This window comes from Diplotaxodon limnothrissa, linkage group LG5 (assembly GCF_057381915.1).
Source record: "Diplotaxodon limnothrissa isolate DT_005_m linkage group LG5, D_limnothrissa_male_GT1.1, whole genome shotgun sequence".
NCBI lineage: Eukaryota > Metazoa > Chordata > Actinopteri > Cichliformes > Cichlidae > Diplotaxodon > Diplotaxodon limnothrissa.
In genome coordinates, this window is record NC_140600.1 from 41,507,222 (window position 1) to 41,532,628 (window position 25,407).

At 49.3% G+C, this 25,407-nt stretch overlaps 1 protein-coding gene across 1 annotated transcript in view; it reads left to right on the forward strand.

Moving 5' to 3' along the window:
• grm7 (glutamate metabotropic receptor 7) overlaps window positions 1-18,272 on the forward strand; it is a 168,379-nt gene extending 150,107 nt beyond the window's left edge. The window contains exons 9-10 of the mRNA XM_085353623.1: window positions 12,375-12,621; window positions 18,223-18,272. Of these exons, the coding sequence (XP_085209749.1) occupies window positions 12,375-12,621; window positions 18,223-18,272 (297 nt within the window). The remainder of the gene's footprint in view (window positions 1-12,374; window positions 12,622-18,222) is intronic.
• The last annotated feature ends 7,135 nt before the right edge of the window (window positions 18,273-25,407 follow it).

Consider the following 25,407-nt stretch of genomic DNA (forward strand, 5'->3'; position numbering starts at 1 on the left):
TGCCTGAGAGTCTGCCTGTTTCTCGGTTTCCTTCGCCCTCGCCGTAATCAGCGGCGGCTCACCTGAGCATCGATGACTCACTGCAGGCTAGAGCCGCTCTCACAGAGTTCTGCTGCTTTCACAGACTTCACTAAAAACAATAAGAGAAACACTAAAAACACAAACGGAAACACACATTGTTCACATTGTTTACATGCCTCACAGCATTGTGGGGGCTGTAGTTTGTCCTCAGAATAGACGGAGGGTTCTTCATCTGCTAACGGAGCCACGATGTCCAAAACATGTTTGATTAAAGAAAGCAGTAATATCATAAAAATCTGATCTGTGTGAGAGGCAACAATGCTGCAGAATGCATCATGAAGACAACACACACACACAACAACCTCACCTTTGATATATCACAAAACAAAACAGGTCAGGTGAGTCTTATTATTTTGAGTTAGAACGAGAGAAACATTTAAAGCATAGGTGTCAAACTCTGGCCCGTGGGCCAAATTTGGCCCGCAGCCTTAATTACATTTGGCCCGCGAAGCCATACCAAATTACTATTAGAGCTGGCCTACTATTATACAGCTAATATATATATTGTTTAGTATTAAGCTTTGCTTGTTCCATATTCAGTTTTTCAGCAAAACTTGTTTGAGTCCATAAGAAAAGATTCATTCTTATATCTGGAGGAATAAATATATTTCAATAAATATTAACGTTAGCCCGCGACTTTGTTCCAGTTTTGAATTTTGGCCCACTGTGTGTTTGAGTTTGACACCCCTGCTTTAAAGAGTCAAAACGTCAGAAACACAGGAGCAGAGTCCTCACAGATACATGAGTACAAACAGGTGTGTGTGTGTGTGTGTGTGTGTGTGTGTGTGTGTGTGTGTGTGTGTGTGTGTCTGAGAGTGTGTGTGTGTGTGTGTGCGTGCGTGTGCAGAGGTTTGACATCACCTGAGAGCAGCAGTAACATACTGGCCTTTGCTGCTTATTATTACCTGCCTGCTCCGAGCAGAATACAGATGAGAAGGAGAAACTCTCTCTGTCACACACACACACACACACACACACACACACACACAGACACACACACACACACACACACCCAATTTCAACATGCAAATACAGATTCAGGCAGCAGCAAGTAAAGGATGAAGGAAGGAAAGGGGACAGCATGGAGTGATGTAACGAAGGGGAGTGTGTGTGTGTGTGTGTGTGTGTGTGTGTGTGTGTCTGTGTGTGTGTGTGTGTGTGTGTGTGTGTGTGTGTGTCTGTGTGTGTGTGTGTGCGCAAAATGTGGTTTCATTAGTGTCTGTTACAGTGTAGGAGGAATTAGTTTTTTGCGTTTGTGTTTTCTTCTTCATGTTCTTATCCTCCTACACACAGACACACACAGACACACACACACACAGCACAGGTTGTATTTGTTGGGTTTAAACCAGTGAGGCAAGACTCACTCAGACACTTCAGTGCCAGGTGGGCGGGATCTTTGTTTCCCGCTATCTCTGTAACAACTGACAATCGCAGAGCAGGAAAGCTTGCCGAGCTTCCGTTGGCCTGCAGTAAGCTAGCGGCCTGTGACATCACACCTGTCTGTGATGTCACACCTCTGCTGCAGTCTCATTCGTCCTTTGCACAGCGAAGAAGCTTTTAGTCTGCTCAGCTCGTTTCTTTTATCTGTGCAGCTCCGTGTCAGAGCCGCAGTATTCCCACAGTATTCCCACAGTATTCCTAGTATTCCCACAGTATTCCCACAGTATTCCAGAGTATTCCCACAGTATTCCCACAGTATTCCAGAGTATTCCCACAGTATTCCCACAGTATTCCAGAGTATTCCCAGTATTCCCACAGTATTCCAGAGTATTCCCACAATATTCCCAGTATTCCCACAGTATTCCCAGTATTCCCACAGTATTCCCACAGTATTCCAGAGTATTCCCAGTATTCCCACAGTATTCCCACAGTATTCCAGAGTATTCCCAGTATTCCCACAGTATTCCAGAGTATTCCCACAGTATTCCCAGTATTCCCACAGTATTCCCACAGTATTCCCACAGTATTCCCACAGTATTCCAACAGTATTCCCACAGTATTCCCACAGTATTCCCAGTATTCCCACAGTATTCCCACAGTATTCCCAGTATTCCCACAGTATTCCAACAGTATTCCAACAGTATTCCCACAGTATTCCCACAGTATTCCCACAGTATTCCAACAGTATTCCCACAGTATTCCCAGTATTCCCACAGTATTCCCACAGTATTCCCAGTATTCCCACAGTATTCCAACAGTATTCCAACAGTATTCCCACAGTATTCCCACAGTATTCCCAGTATTCCCACAGTATTCCCACAGTATTCCCAGTATTCCCACAGTATTCCAACAGTATTCCAACAGTATTCCCACAGTATTCCCACAGTATTCCCACAGTATTCCAACAGTATTCCCACAGTATTCCAACAGTATTCCCACAGTATTCCCACAGTATTCCCACAGTATTCCAACAGTATTCCCACAGTATTCCCACAGTATTCCCACAGTATTCCCACAGTATTCCCAGTATTCCCACAGTATTCCCACAGTATTCCCAGTATTCCCACAGTATTCCAACAGTATTCCAACAGTATTCCCACAGTATTCCCAGTATTCCCACAGTATTCCCAGTATTCCCACAGTATTCCAACAGTATTCCAACAGTATTCCCACAGTATTCCCACAGTATTCCAACAGTATTCCCACAGTATTCCCAGTATTCCCACAGTATTCCAGAGTATTCCCAGTATTCCCACAGTATTCCCAGTATTCCCACAGTATTCCAACAGTATTCCCACAGTATTCCAACAGTATTCCAACAGTATTCCAGAGTATTCCCAGTATTCCCACAGTATTCCCAGTATTCCCACAGTATTCCAACAGTATTCCAACAGTATTCCCACAGTATTCCCAGTATTCCCACAGTATTCCAGAGTATTCCCAGTATTCCCACAGTATTCCCAGTATTCCCACAGTATTCCCACAGTATTCCAACAGTATTCCAACAGTATTCCCACAGTATTCCAACAGTATTCCCACAGTATTCCAGAGTATTCCCAGTATTCCCACAGTATTCCACAGTATTCCAGAGTATTTCCGCTGTCTTTCCGGAGTATTTAATCATTTACAGTAACTGTGTTATTAAGATGCTTGTGTTACATTTATTAAGGAACAAATCTGAAGATGATGAATCCTTTGGTTCTATCACAGCGGTGAGGGTGGAGCAGAGCTGAAAACAGAGTTTCCTGTGGCGTCCTGCACTCGTCGCCTACATGTGTGCGTTCGCTCTCTGTCGAGGTCCTAAAGCCTTTAAACCTGCAGTGCAGACGTCGCTGTATTTACTCTCAGGGCGGAGCCAATCAGCTTCTGATTACACCCCCGCCCTGTTAGCTGGAAAACAGGAGAGCAGTCTGTGGATGCAGTAAAGATGGCCGCCCTGCTGTCAGAGGGCGATGTGGCGTGTTCATGTGCGAGTGTTTTGTTTGGGAGCAGTCTCAGGGCAGTGTTCCTGATTCTGGGATGATTTTCCAGCCATTGAAGAAACAGGTTTCCTCCTGTGGTGGATGATCCTGCTGACTGACCTGGATAATATTTAAAGATCTGCTCTCAGGGTCCGTGCTGCCTCGTCTCCCTGTCAGGTGAAGGTTCCTGCTCTGCTAGTTTCAGTTCAGCTCATCTAGTTAATTTCCAGGTTGCTGTTTAGTTCCTGGGTCATCTTCCCCTGTACTAAGCCTCCCTGTGTGTCTACCTGTCATGTTTCATGTCTGTGTGGTTCTTGTTGTCAAGTTTGCGTCATGTCTGTGTCTCCATGTTTCCTGTTTTACTTTGAAAGAGTCCGGTGTTCCTTGTATTTAGTGTCTGTGTTTCATTCGGTGTGTGTCGCGTCGTCTGTGTAACCCTCCCAGTTACGTCTCGTCATAGTCATCACAGTCATAGACGTGGTTGTTAAAGTGTCAGAGCTTCATCACGGTTTCATACTCTCGTATAGTGTTCAGTATCACAGGATAGTCGGTTTCCACTTTAGTTGCTTTGCCTTCTGTCATCAGCCAGAATAAAATCTCGCTTTTTGGTAAAGTCACGTCTCCTCGCCTGTGTCTGCTCTTGGGTCCTGCTCTAACCGGCACCCCCCGGCATTACATCAGGAGGCTGAAGGTCGCCGTGCACCACGAGCTTCCATCTCGTGTTTCCTGTTACGTCTTGAGGAGGCTGAATCGTGCCGTCCTGTTCTGCAGAGCAGGCTTCATGCTGAAGGCAGCAGGATCAGGCTGCGTGTGCTCAGCAGCGTCCTGTTCTCATGATGATAAGAGCTGTTTGCTGGAGCCTGAAGAGGGATTTGATGCCTCTGACTGTAGCGCAGGTACATTGTGTGTTTTCTCTGATGTGAATGGCTCATTCAGGATTTATCAATGAGAGGATACACTTGAAGCTCAGAGCCTCAGTGAAGAGATGGGCGAGCTGGAAATGAGATCAGAGCAAAGAACCCTCCTGAAGGACGGTCCGGCCCGCCGCCTACAGGACAGAAATCCTTTGAAACACTGATCCAAAAGCCCGCAGACGCTACGCGACCTCACAGAGAAAAACACATTACAAAACAGCGAACACGGAGACTCAGACTCCGGTGAGGTGATCAGAAAGACAAAGGCGACAACGAGAGATCGGAAACGCTGCTCAGATCAGCGCTCGAACTCACGGAGACTCTAAGTCTGCTCCGAGAGCGCCGAAAGGGCGGGAACTTCAGCGTGACCTCAAAGAAAGATGAATGACATCAGCTTAAAGAGACGACCACACGTGTGCAAGAACCCGCTGTTGATGGAGCGCTCGTATGCGCGACGCCCCGAACAGCGTTTCAGCGTCACCGGATCTGCTGCCACATGTCAGCACCTCATGAATAAATCAGACGAGGCCCTTTCTCCTCTCACGCACACGCCAAGGTCACTACGCCGCCATCACGGGGACTCAGACTGCCGCCGTCCAGCTGAATTAGATGTTTTCCACGTGTAGACAGGAAGGAGCCGCCAGCAGGAGGAGGCGGGTATTTGCAATGCTAATGTCTTTGCTTCATGCAGCAGGGATTTTATGGCACTGATGTTTGTTTCCACCTCCTCTCCTCACCTGTCAGCACACAGGACATCGTCCTCCTCTCCTCACCGCCGTGTTCAGTTGGGCTGCACTGATTGGTCGATTCATCGTTTTTCACTTAAAGGAAATAAACTCTGCATATGTTTCTGTTGCTGTGCTGATTTTACTCCATCCACAGGTACTGATCAATGAGTTAAACTGCAGGAATAAAGACATAAAGACCTGGATGGCCGCAAACTTTCTGCTTCTTGATTCAGATCAAACTGAGGTTATTGGCCCTGAAAATCGTAGAAATATGGTGTCTAAGCAGATAGGCCAATGCTAGGCTGATAGACGGACACAGTTTGTCTAACGATGAGCTCGAAGACAAGCAAGCCAGGGTCAGAGCCTCCATCCAGCCTGTAGCTGTTCAGGTCCTTGGGCTGTGTTTCCTGCACAGGATTTAAGGAGCCTGGAGCTGATAATAGCGGCTACGTGTTGGAGGTCATGGTGGAGGGAGAAGGTGGGTGTGGAGATGGGGCAGCTTATAACCCGAGATGGCTCTGACGCTCCTGCAGACTCCCCTCCCTGATTTCTCTCCTCCGCTCGCTCCGAACACTTTCTCTTCCTCTCTGTTTCCTGATGTCAGGACATACGTTATCTGACAGGATTTAATGTGATTTGTTGAGCAGACCATCAGTGCGCTCCCCGGGGTCATCAGTCGAAAAGGTCCATCAGAGCCTCCTCGACCCCCTGCACAGCGTGACAGCTGGTCCCAGGGTAATACAGGTGTATACACATGGAGGTCTCAGGGTTGTATAGTATGGTATCACTTTGTGTAGCTGCTGGGTGACTTCCCATGATGCACTGAGTGTTTCTGTGGCAATGTGAAGACGTGAGTTTGCAGAATAAAACGAATGAGGAAAAATGTGATCTTTACTTTGAAATTTCTTCTTGTAACATTATTTTGCTCACTTGTTTTAAGTTTACAGTAACAGAAATACATCGTTCTGCACATTTGTGGATACTGTTTTCCTAACTTGAAATTTCAAAAAGAAATGAAACAAATTCGTGCTATTTATTTATTCACAGTGGGGAGGAGTTCTTCCAGCTCTGTGCTTTGTCTCCAGCAGCAGCTCCACTTCCTGCCACTTTGTAACAGCAGGAGAAAGTGGAATTTAAGTACCCCAGTAAACAAGTCATCCTCACACACACAGACTCACAGTGCTGACATTTGGAGAGCCAATCAAATGTGAGGACGCTGTTTCAGGACGTCTGTCTCCTCTCTGCTGCAGCTCTGGGCCATCACACAGGTAGTTAGCAGTTAGCTTTACAGCAGGTGGAGAGCGGTGCCACATTAAACTGTGTCCCCCTCCAACTCATCACCACAGCCGCAGCTCAAAGCTCTTCAAACACATTCAAACATCTGCAGCTGAACATCCTAAAAATCCCAAATACTGCTGCTAATAATGACAACAATAATGATAAAGAATCACACAGTAACCTTCACATAATGTACAAACATCAGAAAGAGAGAAACATGACGAATAAATGAACTATGATCAACTCTACAGACCACATTAGAGGTTCTGAGCTGATGTTTAGGTGTAAGAGTAATCTGAGTAATCTGTAATCCTGAATAATCCAGAATAACATGTGAAACCACAGCGGTCACGTGCTGGGATTCAAAGCTGACACCCCTGCAGCTGCTGCGTGGCTGAAGCCCTCTGAGGCAGGTTTGTGCCTCAGAGGGCTTCATAAAAACACAGGTGACCTAAAGCAGAGCTGAGGTGTGTCAGCACCATGCTGCCGCGCAGAGACGTCTGCAGCTTTGGAGGGATGAAGGCCGGCGATGAGGAGAGAGGGCTCAGCAGAAGCTGCAGCTCAAAGAGCTGAGACAGGATTGTTGCATCTGTGACCATGACTCCAGGACAGAAGGTCAAATGTGAGGAGGCAGCAGGAGGACGCCCTTTAACCCTCGTCACCTCCTGCAGCACCGAGCTGCTGTTCAACACCACCACCTCAGTGTGCGTGCATGTGTGTGTCTGCGTGTGCGTACCGTAGTCACAGGCAGCTCTGGACGCACTCTGAGGGCGGTCTCAGAGGGAGGCGTCCACTGAAGCTGAGCTTTGGCGTGTGTTCAGGATTGGTTGCCATGGTTTTGGTGTTTCTGCAGTTTCAGAATGCTGATTGGTTCTGGGTGTACCTGCACTCAGATGCCACAGGTGTCACCATGGAAACCAGCTCAGACCAAGAAGACAAAACATTAGGAACAGACACTGTGACTCTCGACTCACTTCCGCCCTGCCTCCACCTCTAACACCACCTCCTCCTCCCTCCATCCAAACTGAACGTCTCGTCAATCTTCCTCGTGTGTCTGATGTTCTTCTAAACTTTGCAGCCTCTCCTCGTCCCCGCCCTCCTCGGCTAGTCGTTTACGCTCACGCCCACTGAACCTCCACCTCCTCTCACGCACCTCTCTCTCCACCCTCGCCTCTCCCTTCTCCACCCTTAACTGTCTCCAGCTCTGCGGCAGTGATGCTTCATTTCTCTCGTTTCATCGCTCTCCACTGTGCACCATTTTATTTCTGTGTACGGCGCTAAAATAGCGTTAGCATAACTTTTATCAGCGTCTGGAGGTGGCGAGCAGAAACTGTGGCAGCGGTTTTTATTGAGCGCATAAAGAGCAGCTCCGGCCGGAGTAATCAAGGAAGCAGTGTTTTTGAAGAGTTTACAGCACCCAGCAGTTTCTACTTTAAAATCTGTCGTCAGAGGAGTCATGTGCTACGGTGGCTGGGAGGTCCAAAACGTCCTCAAAGGCGGGGACTGTCTTACCTTTGGAATGACCTGAACGCAGCTCGCTCCGGGCCTCAGGCACACGGCAGAATCATGACCACGTTCCTGCCATCAATTGTTAAAATGCGCCTTTGAAGCCTGAGAGGCGGGGAGGATCAGGACAGGGTCATGTGACTAGCTGCAGACCTCGTCACATGACCACTCCTGATCCACATGGTGCGTTTGCAGCAGACTGATGTCAGTTTAGGTGAACCTGCAAATATTTAACTCTGCTAAAAACTGAGCCTTAAACACCACGTACACCCGACATCGCCACCAATCAGATATGGGGGAGGAGCTTATTTATGCCCTTTGAAGGCAGTTGGAGCTCAGCTTCACTGAGTTGGTTCAGCCTGACTTTGACACAGAGCCGGGAAGCAAAGGGCGAATCAGGCGAATTGTTGGCGAATGACGTGTTTTCACACAGGTGACGCAAAGCGAAACCTGACTTCACATAGTAAGAGTGCAGCAGGGTCTACGACGAGGCTGCGACTGTTTCCTCCACCTAACGCCACCGAATGTCCGTGAAGAAGACCTCAGAAGGTGAAACGCCTCCAGTGCAGGACAAACATCAGTCTGAGGTTTGAGCTCCGAGCATCGCCCCTACTTTATGCTCGCTGCCGACACCGTCCGTGATTTGGTGTCGCTTCAACTTCGTGGGTTTTTGCAATGTGGCGCAGCCGTGTCTGCGAGTGCGCCGGTCCATACAGGAAACATCTGTGGACGTCACTCAGACCGAAAGCTTCCTGCAAATAAAAGTTTTGGCAAAGTTTCCCTTAAACTTTGAACAAAGTCCTGAAGAAGTATCAGCAGCAGCTTCCTGATGCTGTGAAGCTCAGACCGTAACTTCTGACACACTACGACGACCGCAGCCACGAAGACGTCCAGCTTCACGTCTGAGGTGACGTCTTTCCAAGGTCAAAGTTTCACTTCCTGTCCTGCTTTGAGAGGTTTCCTGAATCCTCCTCGCTCGTATTGTTCGGCTCTGAGGGACACTCAGGTGCACGCACCTGTCCGGGTCTCGGCTCTGCGGTTTCTACCTGGTGCTCTGATCTCTTCGTGAACTCTGAACTCGCTGTTCCTGCCGTCGATGGTTTTCCTCCACGCGCCTGCGCGCTCTGACACGCTGAGCTGAGTGAGCGTCGCTTCACCGCCACAGATGGTGGAAACGACGGGTGAGACCTCAGTGATGAAGGTTTATTAAAGAGCAGCTTTTATGGACATGATGAAGAGCCTCCGTCTGCACTTTGTGTTTACACACAGTTTTAATTTTTCACTTCATCAAACTTTATGCGTACGGCCTCTCGGGCAGGTCAGAGGTTCAAAGAGCGTCACGAGCGTCCAATTATTTGGATAAATGAACCAGTCTGTGCGCTGAGAGCGAGTCAATAAAATGAGAAGCAATCCAACAATAAATCCGCCACAAATGGAAATGAAGAGCCTCACAGAGCGCCGCGCTGCAGCAGCAGAGGACATCAGCAAACCAACAGCGTGTCAAAACTTTATCGAAACGCCTCCCAGGACGCCACACGGTGACACGGACGTGGCGCCGAGACGAGAAACGTTTCCCTGTGAACCATAAAACACAGAAGTGTGCGGATGATTTCGCCAGGCGCCGACCGGACCGCAGCTGGGCCTGACGTAGATAAGTTGGAGTCTGTTTCAGCGTTTGCACCTGATGGAGTCGACCTCCACCTTTGTGCCTCACACAGAAACGGCAGGCTGCCTGACGCCGCCTCAGTGAGACGGCCATCTTTGATGTGGTTTCAGAGAAGAGGAGCACGTTTTCATTGGGGGGAGGGCTTTAAATGAGGGGGGAGGAGTCTGTCTGCAGCATGCTGGGCCAGACTCGTTGTTTACTACCAATTGTCCAATCAGAGCCGCAGGAGCAGCCGAGCGCTTGGCCCCACGTGACGGCGAGAAGACGGCAGTAACAGGAGTCATGTGAGAACATCGTAAGGACGCAGCAAGCATTTCAGCTGAAACACGCCGAAGAAAGAAAACGACCTTCATCGTGTCAGGAAAACAGCACAGGGACGCCACGAGTCACAGGGAAGCAAGGAGGCGAGGAAGGATGAAGACTGCGACAGAAAGGGAAGAAGTGCAAAGGAAATAGGAGGCAAGAGAAGTGAAGCAGAATTATAGAAACACAACGTGAAGCTGGAAGAGGCTCTGAGGCTGTCTGCTCAGGAGGAGGGTCACTCCAGCTCGGCTGAAAAGCTGCCAGATGTGCAGCACTCAGACAGATGTGTACAGACAAAGAGCCAAACAGCTGCAACAGAGCAGCGCCACCTACAGCTACAACCACAGACTGTATATGAGCGATGACGTCTGGAGGGCTCACTTCAGTCTGCATCCACAGAGACCTGCTGATCACTCAGCTCAAGCTCCGCCTCCTCACAGATGGACATTAAAGCAGGTGAGCTGATAAGAGCGCTGCCGTTTGGGCTCTATCAGTCGTGTCATCTTATCGCTGATTCACATCAGCCTCGCACAGACCTGACTGCACGATCGTGCGCACACCTGTCAGAGAGCAGCAGGTGTCCCTCCAGAGCTCAGAGTGGACCGTCACAGCTGAGGGCCAGCAGCTCACACAGGCTTTAAACAAACCACTGACTCCGCCTCCTCGCCGATGTTTGCCTTCGTCTGCTTGGAGCAGACAGACGCTGCTCTCGCTGCCCGTTTCTGACGTCCGTCACCTCTTTGTAACGAAGCAAACACACCTGTGTGTCCAGCTCGCACCTGCGGAGGTCTCCGACCCCGAGACCGTGGTCATCAGGGAGGAGCTCGTGTATGTCAGGGTGTCTTTTGCACGCAAGGCGCTGACAGACGGCAGGAACCCTCACCTGTGCACACGAGCTGCAGGTGGGGACTGCAGGGATGAAGATACTGTAGATGAGCTGGACACGTGCAGGTGTGTCTGCTGCCACAGCTTTGTAGAAGAAGACGTGCGTGCAGACTGTCGTGCAGGTAAACGCCGCGGGCTCATTAAACCTGCGTCAGGTGGTGGTGCAGGGCCTTGTGTTCCTTCAGAGCGCGGCGTAGTTTCTTGCTGACGTGACGCAGGAAGCGAGCAGCCTTTCTGCGGGTCTGAATATTCTCCCCGCTGCTCCCCTAACTCTCAGCCCCACCCCGCCTGCTGTGACTTCTCCCCGTTAATGGCGTCGCTCAGACTGTGACAGCAGGGCCATAACACATAAAGACAGTGGGCTGAACTGAGTGAAAGCCACTCTGGGAAGCCCATTACAGCACAGCCGTGCCTCTTTATGCATTCTTCCCGGGCCCGTATCGGCCCTCTATTGGGTTCACGGGGCCACGGCTTCGGACACAGGGGCAATATACACACTGCATAAAACATTAATGGCGTGGCTCGGCCGGCTGCCGCTCTCTGCTGCAGGCGAGGGTCGAGAACACGGCGGGTAATAAAACACAATCCTTCACCGGCTCATAAAAAGTGTCGAGAGTTTGCTTCTGAGTGAGGCGAGCTTCCCGAGTCTCTTTACCGCCGCTGACACGAGCGTGACTGAAATACAGCCGTCACCAGGACGGTACCTACTACACAGCTCTAAAGGGTTAAAGGTCAGAGGTCAGCAGCAGTGGAGATGGATGAACCTCTGCTCGTTCAGGAGTCAGGCTGTTAAGAGAGACAGAGATTGATAGTATGATTCAGTGCAGAGAGGTCTGTTAACACATAGTGAGGAAGAAACACCCAGTGCATCATGGGAATCCCCCGGCAGCCTACGTCTATTGCAGCATAACTAAGGGAGGATTCAGGGTCACCTGGTCCAGCCCTAACTATATGCTTTAGCAAAAAGGAAAGTTTGAAGCCTGATCTTGAAAGTAGAGATAGTGTCTGTCTCCTGAATCCAAACTGGAAGCTGGTTCCACAGAAGAGGGGCCTGAAAACTGAAGGCTCTGCCTCCCATTCTACTTTTAAATACTCTAGGAACAACAAGTAGGCCTGCAGAGCAAGAGCGAAGTGCTCTAATAGGGTGATATGGTACTACAAGGTCATTAAGATAAGATGGGGCCTGATTATTTAAGACCTTGTATGTGAGGAGCAGGATTTTGAATTCTGGATTTAACAGGAAGCCAAAACAGGAGAAATCTGCTCTCTCTTTCTAGTCCCTGTCAGGACTCTTGCTGCAGCATTTTGGATTAGCTGAAGGCTTTTCAGGGAGTTTTTAGGACTTCCTGATAATAATGAATTACAGTCGTCCAGCCTGGAAGTAATAAATGCATGAACTAGTTTTTCAGCGTCACTCTGAGACAGGATATTTCTAACTTTAGAGATGTTGCACAAATGGAAGAACGCAGTCTTACATATTTGTTTAATATGTGCGTTGAAGGACATGTCCTGGTCAAAAATGACTCCAAGGTTCCTCACAGTGTTACTGGAACAAAACACCTCTGAGATGAAACCATTAACTAACCCCGTTCTCCCCTCTCTCTCCCACCAGCTGTACATCCAGACCACCACGCTGACCATCTCCATGAACCTCAGCGCGTCCGTGGCCCTCGGCATGCTCTACATGCCCAAAGTCTACGTCATCATCTTCCACCCGGAGCTCAACGTGCAGAAGAGGAAACGATCCTTCAAGGCCGTCGTCACGGCCGCCACCATGTCGTCCCGGCTGTCGCACAAGGCCAGTGACCGGCCCAACGGAGAGGCCAAGACGGAGCTGTGCGAGAATGTCGACCCCAGCAGTAAGTACCTGACACCGCACAGTTAGAAGAGCTCATCCAAACACCTCGAGTGACGTCTCAAAGGTTCTGTTTCTCTCACAGAAAAGAGAGCGCTTTCTGTGAGTTTAACCGTTTTATCAGATTCATTTTTTTGGTACTTCGAATGATCTGGAATAAATCCAAACCTCAGGTGTTTCGTTCAGATCATAAATAAAATTCTGCGGCTAAAACGTTTCTTTGAAATTTGAGCATAAAACTGAAGATGTCACAGACTTGTTCCCTGTTGTTCCCGGAGGTGAAACGTTGACCCTGAACACGATGTTTAAATCTGCCTGTGACGAGTCTGTGGAGCCGGCGTGTGTTTGGACGTCCTGATCGCCGCTTTCAGGCAGACACTCAGTTTCTGTGCTTCAGGCTGAATGAATGAAGCGATGAAAATAAAGTCTGATGCATGTGATCATCAGCTGCTAAGCTACGTTTAGCAGGAAGCAGCAGGAAGGAGAGGAGGGTTTTATTAAATGTTGAACTGTTCCTTTACAAATGCATGAGTGCATGTGCTAATCACGTCTCTGAATACAAACCGGCTTTTATTTTTGCAGCCCTGTCTCCAAGAACTAACGTTTATATGCTGAACACCAGCGTGGGTCTAAACCTGCGTGATGATTGGCTCGTTAGGATACATTATCGGCCTCGTTGTCCTCGTTAGCGTCTCTCCAAACTTCTGAAATACATGAAAAGTCAGATTTTCAGGATCTGTGGGGCGGATTAGCAGCTGATCTCACAGAAAGCAGGGAGTCTGTGTTTGAATGAGCTCCAGTTAATACTGAGAAATCTGAGACATGGATTTAATGTAAAGGCTGAAGAGGACGACTCTGCTGATTCCTGTCATTAACTGAACACGCCCACAGTTTTAATCAATGAGCTAAATGTCTGTAAGAATAATCCATCTGAAACAGAAGCACACGCAGTACGGCTCACGCTGTGCGCTGCCCCTCAGCAGGCTTCCTAACGCTGGCCAATCAGAAGAAGGTGGGCCTTAAAGAGACAGAGGATGAACTAGCGAGCTGCACCAAAGTCCGGGGCTTTTTGAACTGTGACTCATGCAAAGCTGCTCCAGCAGAGTGTGAGATAAGAGGAGATATTTAACCTTTACCATCGTGAGGTAACACCGCTCCCAGGGTGGAGCTCCGTGAGCCCCGCAGCCACCCCGGCCACCTCGCCACCAGGCCTAGGCGTCTTTTCTGGGAGGGCTGCTGCTCACTAACTCTGGGCCACATGTAACTTCCTTTAGTTCCACAGAGACGCTGAAACAACAGGTTTATCAGTCATTCCTTCATCAAAGTGACGAATCGTTTTCAAACAGTAAACTCGCCGGTATGGGTTCACACTCAGACGTGTCGACGATGGACCGTCGCTCTGATCGTTCTCCTCTCAGAACAAATCAGCTGAACAAATCAAACCAAGAAACGTCTCCGTGACATCATCAGTGACATCATTCAGACTGATGATGTTGGAGTGAACGGGGCTGCGGGGGCCTGTTCTGCTCTGTCCTCCAGTGCATGGAGCAGAAATCCATCTGAGCCAGAAACGGCGTTTACAACATTTTTCCTGCTTTCGTGGCGAGCTGATGTCACCTCGTCACAGGTTTCATCACCCGCAGGCGCAGCCTGACAAAGGACCGGAAGTTCCCTGTGGGCGGAGCCAATCACCATCACATGACAGGAAGAGGCGGCTGACAGCAGACCAAACTGAGCTCGAGGTCATTAATGCTTCAGCGTGAGCTCACAGGCTGCAGCTACACGAGTCCTAACAGGAAGTCAGCCATTCTGGAGACACCTAAATGTCCTCGGAGACGCTCCTGAACTCGATCACAGCTGCTCTGAGTGACGCTAAAGGAACGCGAGGTGGGAACGAGCAGGTGCAGGACGAGGATGCGCTCCTGACGCCGCTGAGAAACGCCGCAGTAATAGCAGAGTCAGCGGAAAGCTTCGGCTCGCAGCTTCTCAGAAATATTTGAATAGTTGAAATTACATGTCTGTGTGATCAAATTACCAGCTCACAGTGGGGTTCCCTCTGGGACCACTCACCAAATCATGTTTTTCTCCCCCTCACAGGCTAATTTCATAATTTATCAGAGGTAAGAGCAAATTAATCTTCTGCTTCTGCTTTGCTGTCCCGACCTTGATCCATTTTCTCCTGGAGGTCTGAGGAGGAGGAGAGAGACCCGAGTGGGGAGGGGATGTAAAAGTGACGTCCTCGGCTCTTTACCGCCCTCTTTCAACCGACTTTAACTTTTACACGAGGAGGTTGTAGCGTGGCGCTCCGAGCGGCAGATTTAAGGCCGTCCTCCGGTGCTTTAACTGCACGTCCGACCCCCAGTGACCTCCGGGGTTCCTGCGCCGCTCCTGAGTCCATCAGGATGTAAAGTGTGCAGCTGTTGAACCTGCTGTGAAACATCCAGCCGACGCAGCAGGCCTTCATCCAGCTTTGGGCTCTGCACGTGCTCAGAGAGTGTCCCAGTCATGGCCAATCCAGAGCTCCCAGGTTGTTTCCTGATGTGCAGGATCTTCCTGTTGAGCCTCTGAAGCCCCTCCCGGGACCCCTGACGCAGAGACGGCTCTGCCTCAGTGAGCTAATTTAATACACCGTGTCACCAGGGGAAAGCGCGCATGTAGCTCCTCCCACACCACAGATGTCAGGATTTAAAACGTATGCTTGATTTGTGGAGCTGCATTAAAGAAATATAGACACAAATGGGCACCAAGTCCCAGAATCAGCAGCCGTGGTGGTAACGTGATCCACGCACGCGTATCGGCTCGAACAAGAGGCTGTAACTGCAGCTCGCACGCCGCCTGTGCAGGCGTGGCGTTTCTGTAACGTGCTGAGCTCTCTGCTCTTCATGATGGCAGAGTACAAATGCAAACATCAGCTTTCAGAGTCCAGAGTTCCTCAGTGGCCGTGACGGCGGCCGTCTGCAGGGTCTGTCAATAAGAATCACTCCTGTCCTCGTCCTGCAGACATCGCAGAGGAGACGCCAGAATCTGTGAAACAGTGGCGGTAAAACCGGGTCCTGGTCTGATTGATTAATCTGGATCAGCTTCAGCTGCTCTCAGTAAAACTCGGGAGGCTCCTCGAGGCGCCGTGGCTGTAACCATAAATAATGACACCCCCGCGGGAAAACCTCAGTGGCGCAGCCCGAGGCCCCGTCATAATTACAGCACATCAGTCACTGTAGTTAGTTATGGCAGAGCCATCTGTGGGCCCGCCCACGCTCGCCACTCCGCCTCCCCTCTCATTCGGCCTCGAGCGTCTCAGCGCTCCCCTCCTCCTTCACTTTGTAAATCCTCTCTTTCCTCCTCCTACTCCTCACCTCCGTCTCCATCCTCCCCGCTCCTCCAGCTGATTCCACCACAAAGACCGCTTTCTCGCTGTCTCTCCATCCTGCGGTACGAGGCCTCGCCGCCTCTCTCTCCACGCCGCCGGCAGAGGCCGAGACGAACGTTTATTTTTGGAGCGATTTGACTTTCCAACACTTCCGCGGTCTGTGAGTCAGCAGCTGTGAAAACAGCCCAGTGCAGCAGCACGCCGAGGCCAGAGATGGCCGACTGACCCATGACAGGACCGCGGCGGATTTCTGAGCGTCGTGACGGTAATCAGATCCTCGTTAGTGGGCCTCATGTGACCACACCCCCAAAAGCCTGTAGGAAAACCGGCGGTAGTATCTTGTGTTTCCAGCAGGGGGAGCAGCCACAGGTGAAGCTCATCAATTATTCCTGTTGATATTCTGTCATTGAGCTGAGCCTGTGTGTAAAAGTGTGACACAGGTTTGTATACACGCGTGTGTGAAAGGTCATACAGACTGGCGTTTTCTCCCCTCTGTAACGATGAGGCCGAGAGCGACCAGCTCCCTGACCGATGCTCCTCAACGAGTAATCTCACTCTCTGCACGGAGCAGAAATAAACGTGTTTCCCAGACGTCGGATTTCTGGGGTCTGTGAGTTTTCTGAGACGCTTTCAGCTGCGTTAAAGGAGACTCATTATCATTTAATCTGGAACCATTATTTTAGGCCTAATTATAGCCAGACTGACTGTTTATGATGAGTGTTGCACAGAAACAGTCTGACTGCAGACGGGGGGGTGGGGGGGGGAGAATGAACAGAAACGTCTTCTTTTTTTTGACTGAGTTAATTTATTCGGTTATCGAAGCATGCGCGCCTCAGATCATCAGGCTCCGCCCACCGCTGTCAGACGAGCTGGAGATGTTGCTCCTGAATGTGAATGAGACACAAAGTCAGAGCTGCTCAATATGCAAACGCAGCCGTTTTCTCTTTTATCTGCCACGATTGATGGCGGCTCCTGGTTCCCAGCCATTCGTCACCGGACGAATGCTGAGGGTCAAGTGCCAGCGGGGGGGCTGCAGCAGGGAGATATGGAGGTGGTGGAGCTGCACAGCTCACCTTGAACCCCTCGAACACGTCACGCTCAGCTTCCTGCGTCATTCAGGAGCCGCGTGCTAACTCTGCAGAGCTTCAGCACCGACACGGATCAGGTGTCTGCAGGAGCTCGGCTGGACCGCACACCCACAGCAACGCACCATATTTACTCACAGATAAATCCACGGCAGGGAACAGATGTTACAGGTTTGTGCTACAAACGAGCAACGTGGCGAGTGCTTTAATGAAGAGAGCGCGGCGAGCCGATCGAGTGTTACAGGCAGGAACATGTTAGAGACTGATCCTTGAGTTTATTCCAGGTGCAAAACACAGGGAGCCGAATATTTCAATGAACTCTAATAACAATGTTTGCGTCACACAGCCAACAGTACAGCAGCATGTTTGCCGTCCTCCATCAGAGGCTGAAGCTCGTCGTAGGACTGCCACCGCGGGCCGACACCTGAACACGCGTTTGATTCACGGCTCAGCGAGCTGTTAGTGAAACACCTGCAGCTGGAGGTGTTCTCCAGGTCTGTGGGCACGTCATGTTGAAATGACGGCGCTGTTGTGGGGGCGTAATCCATGAAATCTACGGCATGGAGACACGAGGCAGGCTGTTCCCACTGAGTACAAGTACAAAAACACACAAAAGTACACAAACCTTTCAAACATCCATGAACTCTTTATTTACCAGCGTGTATTTACAGGCCCGACGGACGTCTTTCGTCAGTTTGGCTTTAAATTTAAAACCGTTTGAATTTTGCAGTCATTTGAAGATTTGCTTATAAGATGGTAAATAAAGGGTTAAAAGCATTTTTCCAAGATGTGAAGACTCTACTGAGCATGTGCAGATGAATGATCCCTCACAGATTCAGTCTTTTCATCAGCTGCCATCTTTCCATCTTCAGCTCTTTAGCGCCACCTGTGGCTCAAAGTTAGACCCACCGCAGCGGCTGATCGGTCGACCCTCAGATAAGCCCACACTCCTTTTGTTTCTCCCTCTGCTGCAGATGCTTTTGAGTTATGACCTCTCACCGTCCCGTCCTCCCTGCTGAGAGTTCATAATTCAAGCTTTACTTACCCGAACGTCTGTCATCACCTCATCCCTGCTCCATCATTAACCTTCACCTCTGCTCTTCAAGCAGCCGTGAGGACCGAATCTGACCTCTGTGTCTCCTGCCGTCCCCAGGTCCAGCAGCTAAGAAGAAGTACGTGAGCTACAACAACCTCGTGATCTAACGGCGCTCCTCCGTCACTGCAGAGCGAGATGTCTGATCTCCTGCAAGAAGGACGAGCAACGGGAGAAAAGCGGCGACGTGCAGGACTTTTTCTTTCTCTTCTTTTGGTCTCATGTGCTTCACCGCCCATCGGAGACGTTCAGGTGCAAAGCGGAGCGTGGTGGGACGACCTCTGAACTCTGACCCCTCCGGGTCGAGAAAAGCTCCAGAAATAAAAATCTAATTGTTTTGTCGTTGAAGTGATGCCAGTGGTTGTGAGGTCGAACGCGGCGGATGCATCGGGCGGCGATGACTGGGCGGCGCCGATGGGCTCCGTGCCGCCGGTGATGTCAAACGAAGTGTGAGCCCGCCCCCTCGTGTCTCTTTATGTACTTCCAAACTGCAAGTTCTCACCTTCCTGTCCGCGTGTGTAGTTCTTTATAGCTTATATGTCGGCCTCTTTCCGTTGGTTTGATTTCTGTTGGTTTGTAAGACGGCTGCGGTTGCCATGCCGACGACAGATGTACTTTGCTTCTCGGTTTTATTGAAGCCATATTCTTCTTCGCTCGGAGATTTGGAGGGCTTCGCTCGCGCTGCCACCTGGACTCAGATTTTTATCCTGCAAACGTGAGAAAAAAAAGCCTCTGAAAACAAAGTTTTATGACTCGCTCGGCTCGTTTGCTCCTGACTACATATCCCAGAATCCACTGGGCTGCATGCAGGAAACAGCTGCAGGGCTGAAGGCAGCAGAGGATTTTACAGTGCCCGCTCTGGGGGTGTCTGCTGGCAGTTAGCCACTGTGTAGCCTCGGAGCGGTACCTGCACCGTCCTGACCCCAGTCCTCTTACTCCACCCACACCCCTGCGGGTGGAGTAAGAGGACTTATTTTACTCTTTCTTGGACTTGGCCTGTTCCCATCAATCAGGGACCAAACATGGTTTTATTGTCCCCCTGAAAAAGACAAGAGGTCGTTTCAGAAATACACAATCATTGAAATAAACTTCTTTAATAAACATGATTAAAAAATATCATACCTGAGCTGCATGGTCACAAGCTTACGTCCGTGCTGTTGGCCCCTGCAGCTCCACCCTCAGCCTCTTTTACCAGCTACTACAGCGTTTACCCATCACAGTCTATTCATTAAAAAATCTTCACGGTGGAAATCAGAGTTTAAAAAACAGATGAAATCCAAACAGTGAAACAGAGTAAAAGAGGTTGAAGCCTTTTGGAGAGTCGTGCTCCATTTTTTTTTGCTTATATGTCGACGATCTGATGCTCTGAAAGTTAAAACGAACGACTGGGAGCGCCGAGACCTGCTTTACCCTCTGCTTCCTGTTTGGACCTCAGTCACGCCGGCCTGGAGACGGTTACTCGCACGAGCAGATTAACGAGGTTTATTCCAGGTGAAAATCAGCTGAATGAAGCAAACCCTCAGTGTTGTGAGAAACGGCGTTTTCAGAGGCTTTGACAAACACAGCAGGTCTGACCGTTCAGCTGGCCGTGACACGGAGCCAAAACAGTTTTTAAGTGTTTTTAAAGCCGTTCGTGGTCACCTGATGAAACATTCCCTCCCCGACATGCGTGTTCTTCTCCACACACTGTTTGTAGGTGTTTGATGGCGGCGGTGGGGGTGAGGGGCGGACCCTTACCCCGAGGGAGCCTCCTTCGGTCCAGGCTGAGTCTGCTGATTTCATGGACTAAAAAAACCAACTAAAGGTGTCGATGTCGAGGTTGTCAATGCATGCCTGATATGTTTGATGTTGAACCAGAAAAAAAGTTCTGTGCCACAGTCGATCCCACCTGTCTGCTCCGAATCGTCCGTTCCTCGGAAACGTTCTCGCTCGGCAGAATGCGGCTTTGTTCGGTTTCTTATTCCCTGCGGGAGAAACACACGGAGAATATATATTTAAAAAAGAAAAACACGTTTTAAAAAGTGGAAGCATGTATGTTTTCTACTGTTTGTACTTGGTATATTCATGTTGCCCTTGCTGCTTATGTGCCAATGTTGTGGGAGAGATTTACATTTGGCCACTCATGCAACTATTCTGTGGTGTCGTCCAAGAATGTATCAACATGAAATAAAACATTTGGTTATTTTTTTTAGAAACGCCGTCTGTGTATCCATGACGACCCTGAAACACGCTCTCGTGTGACCCTTCACAGCAGCTTTGCATGATTCACTGTTCACAATAATCCTTCTTTATCTTACAGCCCGTCACTTCCTAGTCTAAAAAAAGGCCCCTCCCCCTTCCTTAAATCCAGCTTTCTTCTGATTGGCTGCCTCTTAAGACGCTCCTTAAGATGACCATATAAGAATGTTTCTTCACTATGAGGAAGTCCTGCTCAGCTCGCTTGAGCGGCTGCACGACGCACGCCGTCCGGCTGGTCACCAGCACAGAGAAGCTGCTCTCTGAGCGACTGAGAGCGGCGAAAGACGTGATGTCAGCCTGTGAGCTGCAGCGTCACCTACACATGCGCGTATACGTGCACATGTGCAGTAAAGCAAACAGAATGGAGCTCTGTGTCTGCAGACGGCGAGCGCACAGCACAGATAAGCTGCGCTCGCCTGGCCTCTCCACGTCTTTATCTCCAACATGGAGATAAGCTGCTGCGTGGAGAAAAGATGGAGGTCGAGGAGGTCGGCGATAAGACCGCATCTGCCCGGCCATCAGCCAAACGTGGAGGTCAATGGAAGCACTGCCCGTGGTCAGAGAGGTCGCCGCGTCACTGCAAACTCGCAGACACTCAATGATTTACATGTCGAGGAAATCCGTGAAAGACGCTTCGTCTTGTCTGGCGCCGCGTGGAAACAGCACACGCTGCAGCTGACCTCGAACACAGCGTTCACACACACCGAACACACGCCCCCCAGAGCACATCCAGGTTATTTATGAGATCCACTGCAAGTGTCACTCGTGTGGACGTGTGAAACGTGTAACAGGTCCACTCAGAATGAACTCCCTGATGCTTCAACCCCACATGAGAAGAGTCCAGAGAGATCCTCCACGTGCTCGCTTGAACCCTGCCAGCCTCTCAGAGAGCCTGCGCTCCGTGGTTTACATGTCCCGGTGGAAAAAGGCCGGAATACTGATCCACTTTTTAAAGAGGAAGAAGAAAATCAGAAGAAACAAACTTCTCCCTCTTTGCAGTTAGCCCCTCCCCCTGAAGCCCTGCCAGTAACGATAGAGCAGGACTTTGGCCGCCTCCCCCCGCACGTCCTCCTCAGCCTGCCTGAGCCGCAGATAAGAGCGGCTGTGGGGAGGGCTCGGCTTCGTGTGGATTCACATAACTAACCTTTGGTGTCCAATTAGATTAGCCGCCGCCAAACCAATTAGTGTTTCTGTGAGGAAGGAGGAGATGCCAGCAGTCGTATTAGCACTGATATCCTCGCAGCAGGCAAACATGCTGACGGAGCTCTTCAGCAGCCACTGCAGTGGAAAATGCAGCTTGTTTGCAATAAGAGAAAAAAGTTTTGGAGCTGGAACAAAAAGCGTCCGGCTTTAACGAGTCAGAGGAGCCTGACAGCGAGGCCGGGTTCATTTCCTGTCCCGAGGAGACAAACGCAGCTCATCCATTAATGAAGCGCACCGTTTATCGCCCTTCCAGCCCGGACCGCTGCGAGCACCACGAAGCATCGTTTAAAGCAATCAGAGCGGCTTCGCTGTCACGCTCCGGAGCGCTGAGCTCTTTGGGGCGTTTGGGAGGAAACAGGAAGTAAGCGTTGCCACGGTTCAGTAAACTAGTCCCCGGGCGACAGCTTGAATCACCTGAGCACGACTCGTCCCAGGTGAAAGGACAAAGCACAGCACTCTGATGTACACCTCGCTCCACAGACACACACAAGCAGTTACACAAAAACTATTTGACATATCAGTTAAACCCATAACAGTGACACAGATGTGATGAAAGAGCTGAGATCCATGAAGATCAGCAGCAGGACGGCCGACAGCCCAGCTGAAGCACACCTGATTCAGTGTGTTGTTTCCACAGGTAAAGGCAGGGTCACCTGTCACCTCACACTATTATTACATGATACTTATAATATAGCTCCCTGTATTATTGGTCACATGATGTCGAGAGTCCGGATCAGCCTATCAGCTACAGCCACCTGTGGGTCAAAGAGGCCACGCCCCTAATAATGCAAACTTTACAGACTTTAAAGCCTTAATATAGTTTAACAGGTAAGTTATAAAATCAGGTGTCATGAGGTAGGGCTGGGTGTCGTCACTGATTTCTGGAATCGATTCAATTCTGATTCACAAGGTCCCGAATCGATTCGAATCAGTCAGAAATATTATAATTCTGATCACTTATCAGCACATATCCATATTTTATATCTATAAAAAGAAAGCTGACACTGTGAGACTTTATCACAGGTGTGAGCGTCGCAGCAGAGGCCTTTGTGTCAAAGTAGCTGAGGATGAAACAGAAACACATGAAGGTTTTCCTGGTCTGGGATTTTATAGCAGATGACCCTGAAAATATTCAGCAGTCGATCAAAAACTGAAGAGAACCATGACTCAACATCTGAACATGACCTGATGCTGAAGCGTAGTTTGGATCTTTTCTTGCTGCTGGTTCGGTCAATATTGTTTGGAGAGCAACAAAACTGCAGCTTCAGAATCAAACACAAAGAAGACGTAAACACAAAGCGCCGACCCAACGAAACATCAGAATCAGCGAGCTGTCGGCTTTCAGCCCCGACCGTGTCCGTGCCGTCGGGGGCGACAGCTCGCTGATTCTGATGCGTCGGCGGGTCGGCGCTTTGTGTTTACGTCTTTGTGCAGAATCGTGTTCCTGCTCTCATTTACTGTTTCAGCTGTTTGGTGGTTGTTGGAATTTGTGAGGTTTAACCTGAGATTCTGGCGTTTGGAGTAAAAAATAAATTTACATTTAAAAATAGATTGGGGGTTTTAATGAATCGATATCACGTTATCCAAGCTAGAATCGATTGTAATCGATAAATGGATCATCAAAACCCGCCCCTGCTATGAAGGGAAACACAGGGCCTATGGGGGCTGACTCACTGCTGCCCCTGCTGGATGTCAGAGAAACTGCAGCAGGTCAGGAACCTTATTCATGTGATCCAGACTGTTGACGCTTCATGCCCCCCCCATAAAGTTCAGACTACAGCGGCTGAAGAAGAAGAGCTCCTGCATCAGCGTGTAGGCTGAGGAGCACAGAGCAGCCGGCAGTTTAATCACGATGGAAAAAGTAAAAGAGAGAATAGAAGCTGCAGCCAATCACGTCCCTGTGCTCAGCCTCAGTCCACGCCTCCTCCGCAGCTGTCTCTGCTGATTTCATCATCACCCTCCAATAACACGCCAAACCTCTCCTGACCTCCAGCCTCTACAAACACAGAATAGCAGCAAAACATTGAGAGGAAGGATCGACCCCCTGCTGCTGGGACCACCTGCATGTCCTCAGCTCCTCCTCGTGTCCCCCTCATTCACACACACCTGTGGTATAAGTGACAGGACTGCTCTTGTGTCACAGAAGGGTGATGGGCGGGTGTGAGGAGATAAAGAGCAGCTGATGACATCAGCAGGAGGCTGAAGGCAGCCCCACCTAAAGCACAAACTGCTGATTCAGAGTTTCCTCCTTCAGCAGACGTTCATCAGGGATTCTCTGCCTCCTCTGACAAAAAAGGGCCGGTAATGACAAATATTTCAATATTTGAATGTCTACTGTGAGATAAGCCCAACCTCGTGGCGAGGCAATTAAAGCAGCACGAATGGAAATGGACGATTTATCATCGGGAAGCATCACTGACGAGTGCCGGCTACGGAACAAAAGTCCGGCTCTGACACGGCGCCGGATGGACGTTATTGCTCGGCGGCATCGGCGTCTGCACTTGATGAGGTCCCCCCTGCTATCGGCTCAGAGATAGCAGGTGTCAATGGAAACCAATTTAAGGCGTCCACAGCAAAGTGAGTTATTAACCCGCCTGCCAAAGAACTGTATCTTCCCCTCTCCCTCTTTATTTTGGGAAGAGCGACAGAATGAAAGTGAGAGCGGCGCTTTCAGAAGTCGATTAGTGCTTTGACACTTTGTCTTTTTAAACGCTCGAGTTAGACGCTGAAGCTTCCCAGAGGAGAGGGAGGAAAGACGCTCGTGTCCTTCAAGTGGAAAAGTCAATCACTGTGACTGACGGGAGTCTGGGCCCACGCCACCCACTGTGGAGCAGGGAAATTATTTTACTGCTATTGTTAAATAATCATCATTATTACCAGCATAATATAATCTGCAATATGATCATTGCTTTAACAATGTAACAGATAGCTTTAAGAAGGCCTTAAGGTTTTATGCATACAGGTATTAAATTAACTTTGTATTCCAGGTGCAGTTATAACTATTTTATACATATTGCATATTTGTGCTTATTTGAGTTGATGTTCAGGTTCATTAATGGTCTAAAGCTTCACTAGTGAGAGTGTCTAGATGATCCATGCTGAGGGAAAACTAGAACATAGAAGGAATTGCAGTACATGCTTACACAACAGTTCATTTTAATATCTTTTATATGTTCATATTCTTGTATTAAGCTTTTAGTAGGGGTTCTTGATTAAAACATTTATTTAGTAGATGATATATCTATAGTTTCAGTTCGATTATTACATATACGAGAGTGGTTTCTGTCTCTCTGTCTGGTTAGAGGTCAGGAGCTAGTCGCGAGGTGAAACAGGGTGCAATTGTGGTTAGCACACAGACACACACACACACATACTCAGTTAGAGAAAATATTTATAGGGGAAGGTTTAATTATGTTTTGCTGATGTTGCAAAGAGCAGTTTGTAGCAGAACTGCTGTTGAGGTGTCAAGATGACAAGCGAGCATCCGGCAGTGACAGGATGCACCTGTTATGAAGATGGAAGACGATGTTCTTTTAAATTGTGTCAAAAGTCGTTGTGGTTTTGATATTGACGTATGTATATATCCTGTCTGTGACGCATGAAGGGGGCGTCAGTAAATCAAACCCTGATGCTATAAAAATCTGTGTATGCTTTGAGGAAGTCGAAGACCACTTGCTGTCTGCGTACAGATTATTCTTCCCACACGTGTGTAGTCATTAAAATCATTGTTTGACCAAGAGCTTCTGGACCATGGTGGTTTGTACTCTCCTTCCTCAATTTTTGAACCTTAACATTTGGGGGCTT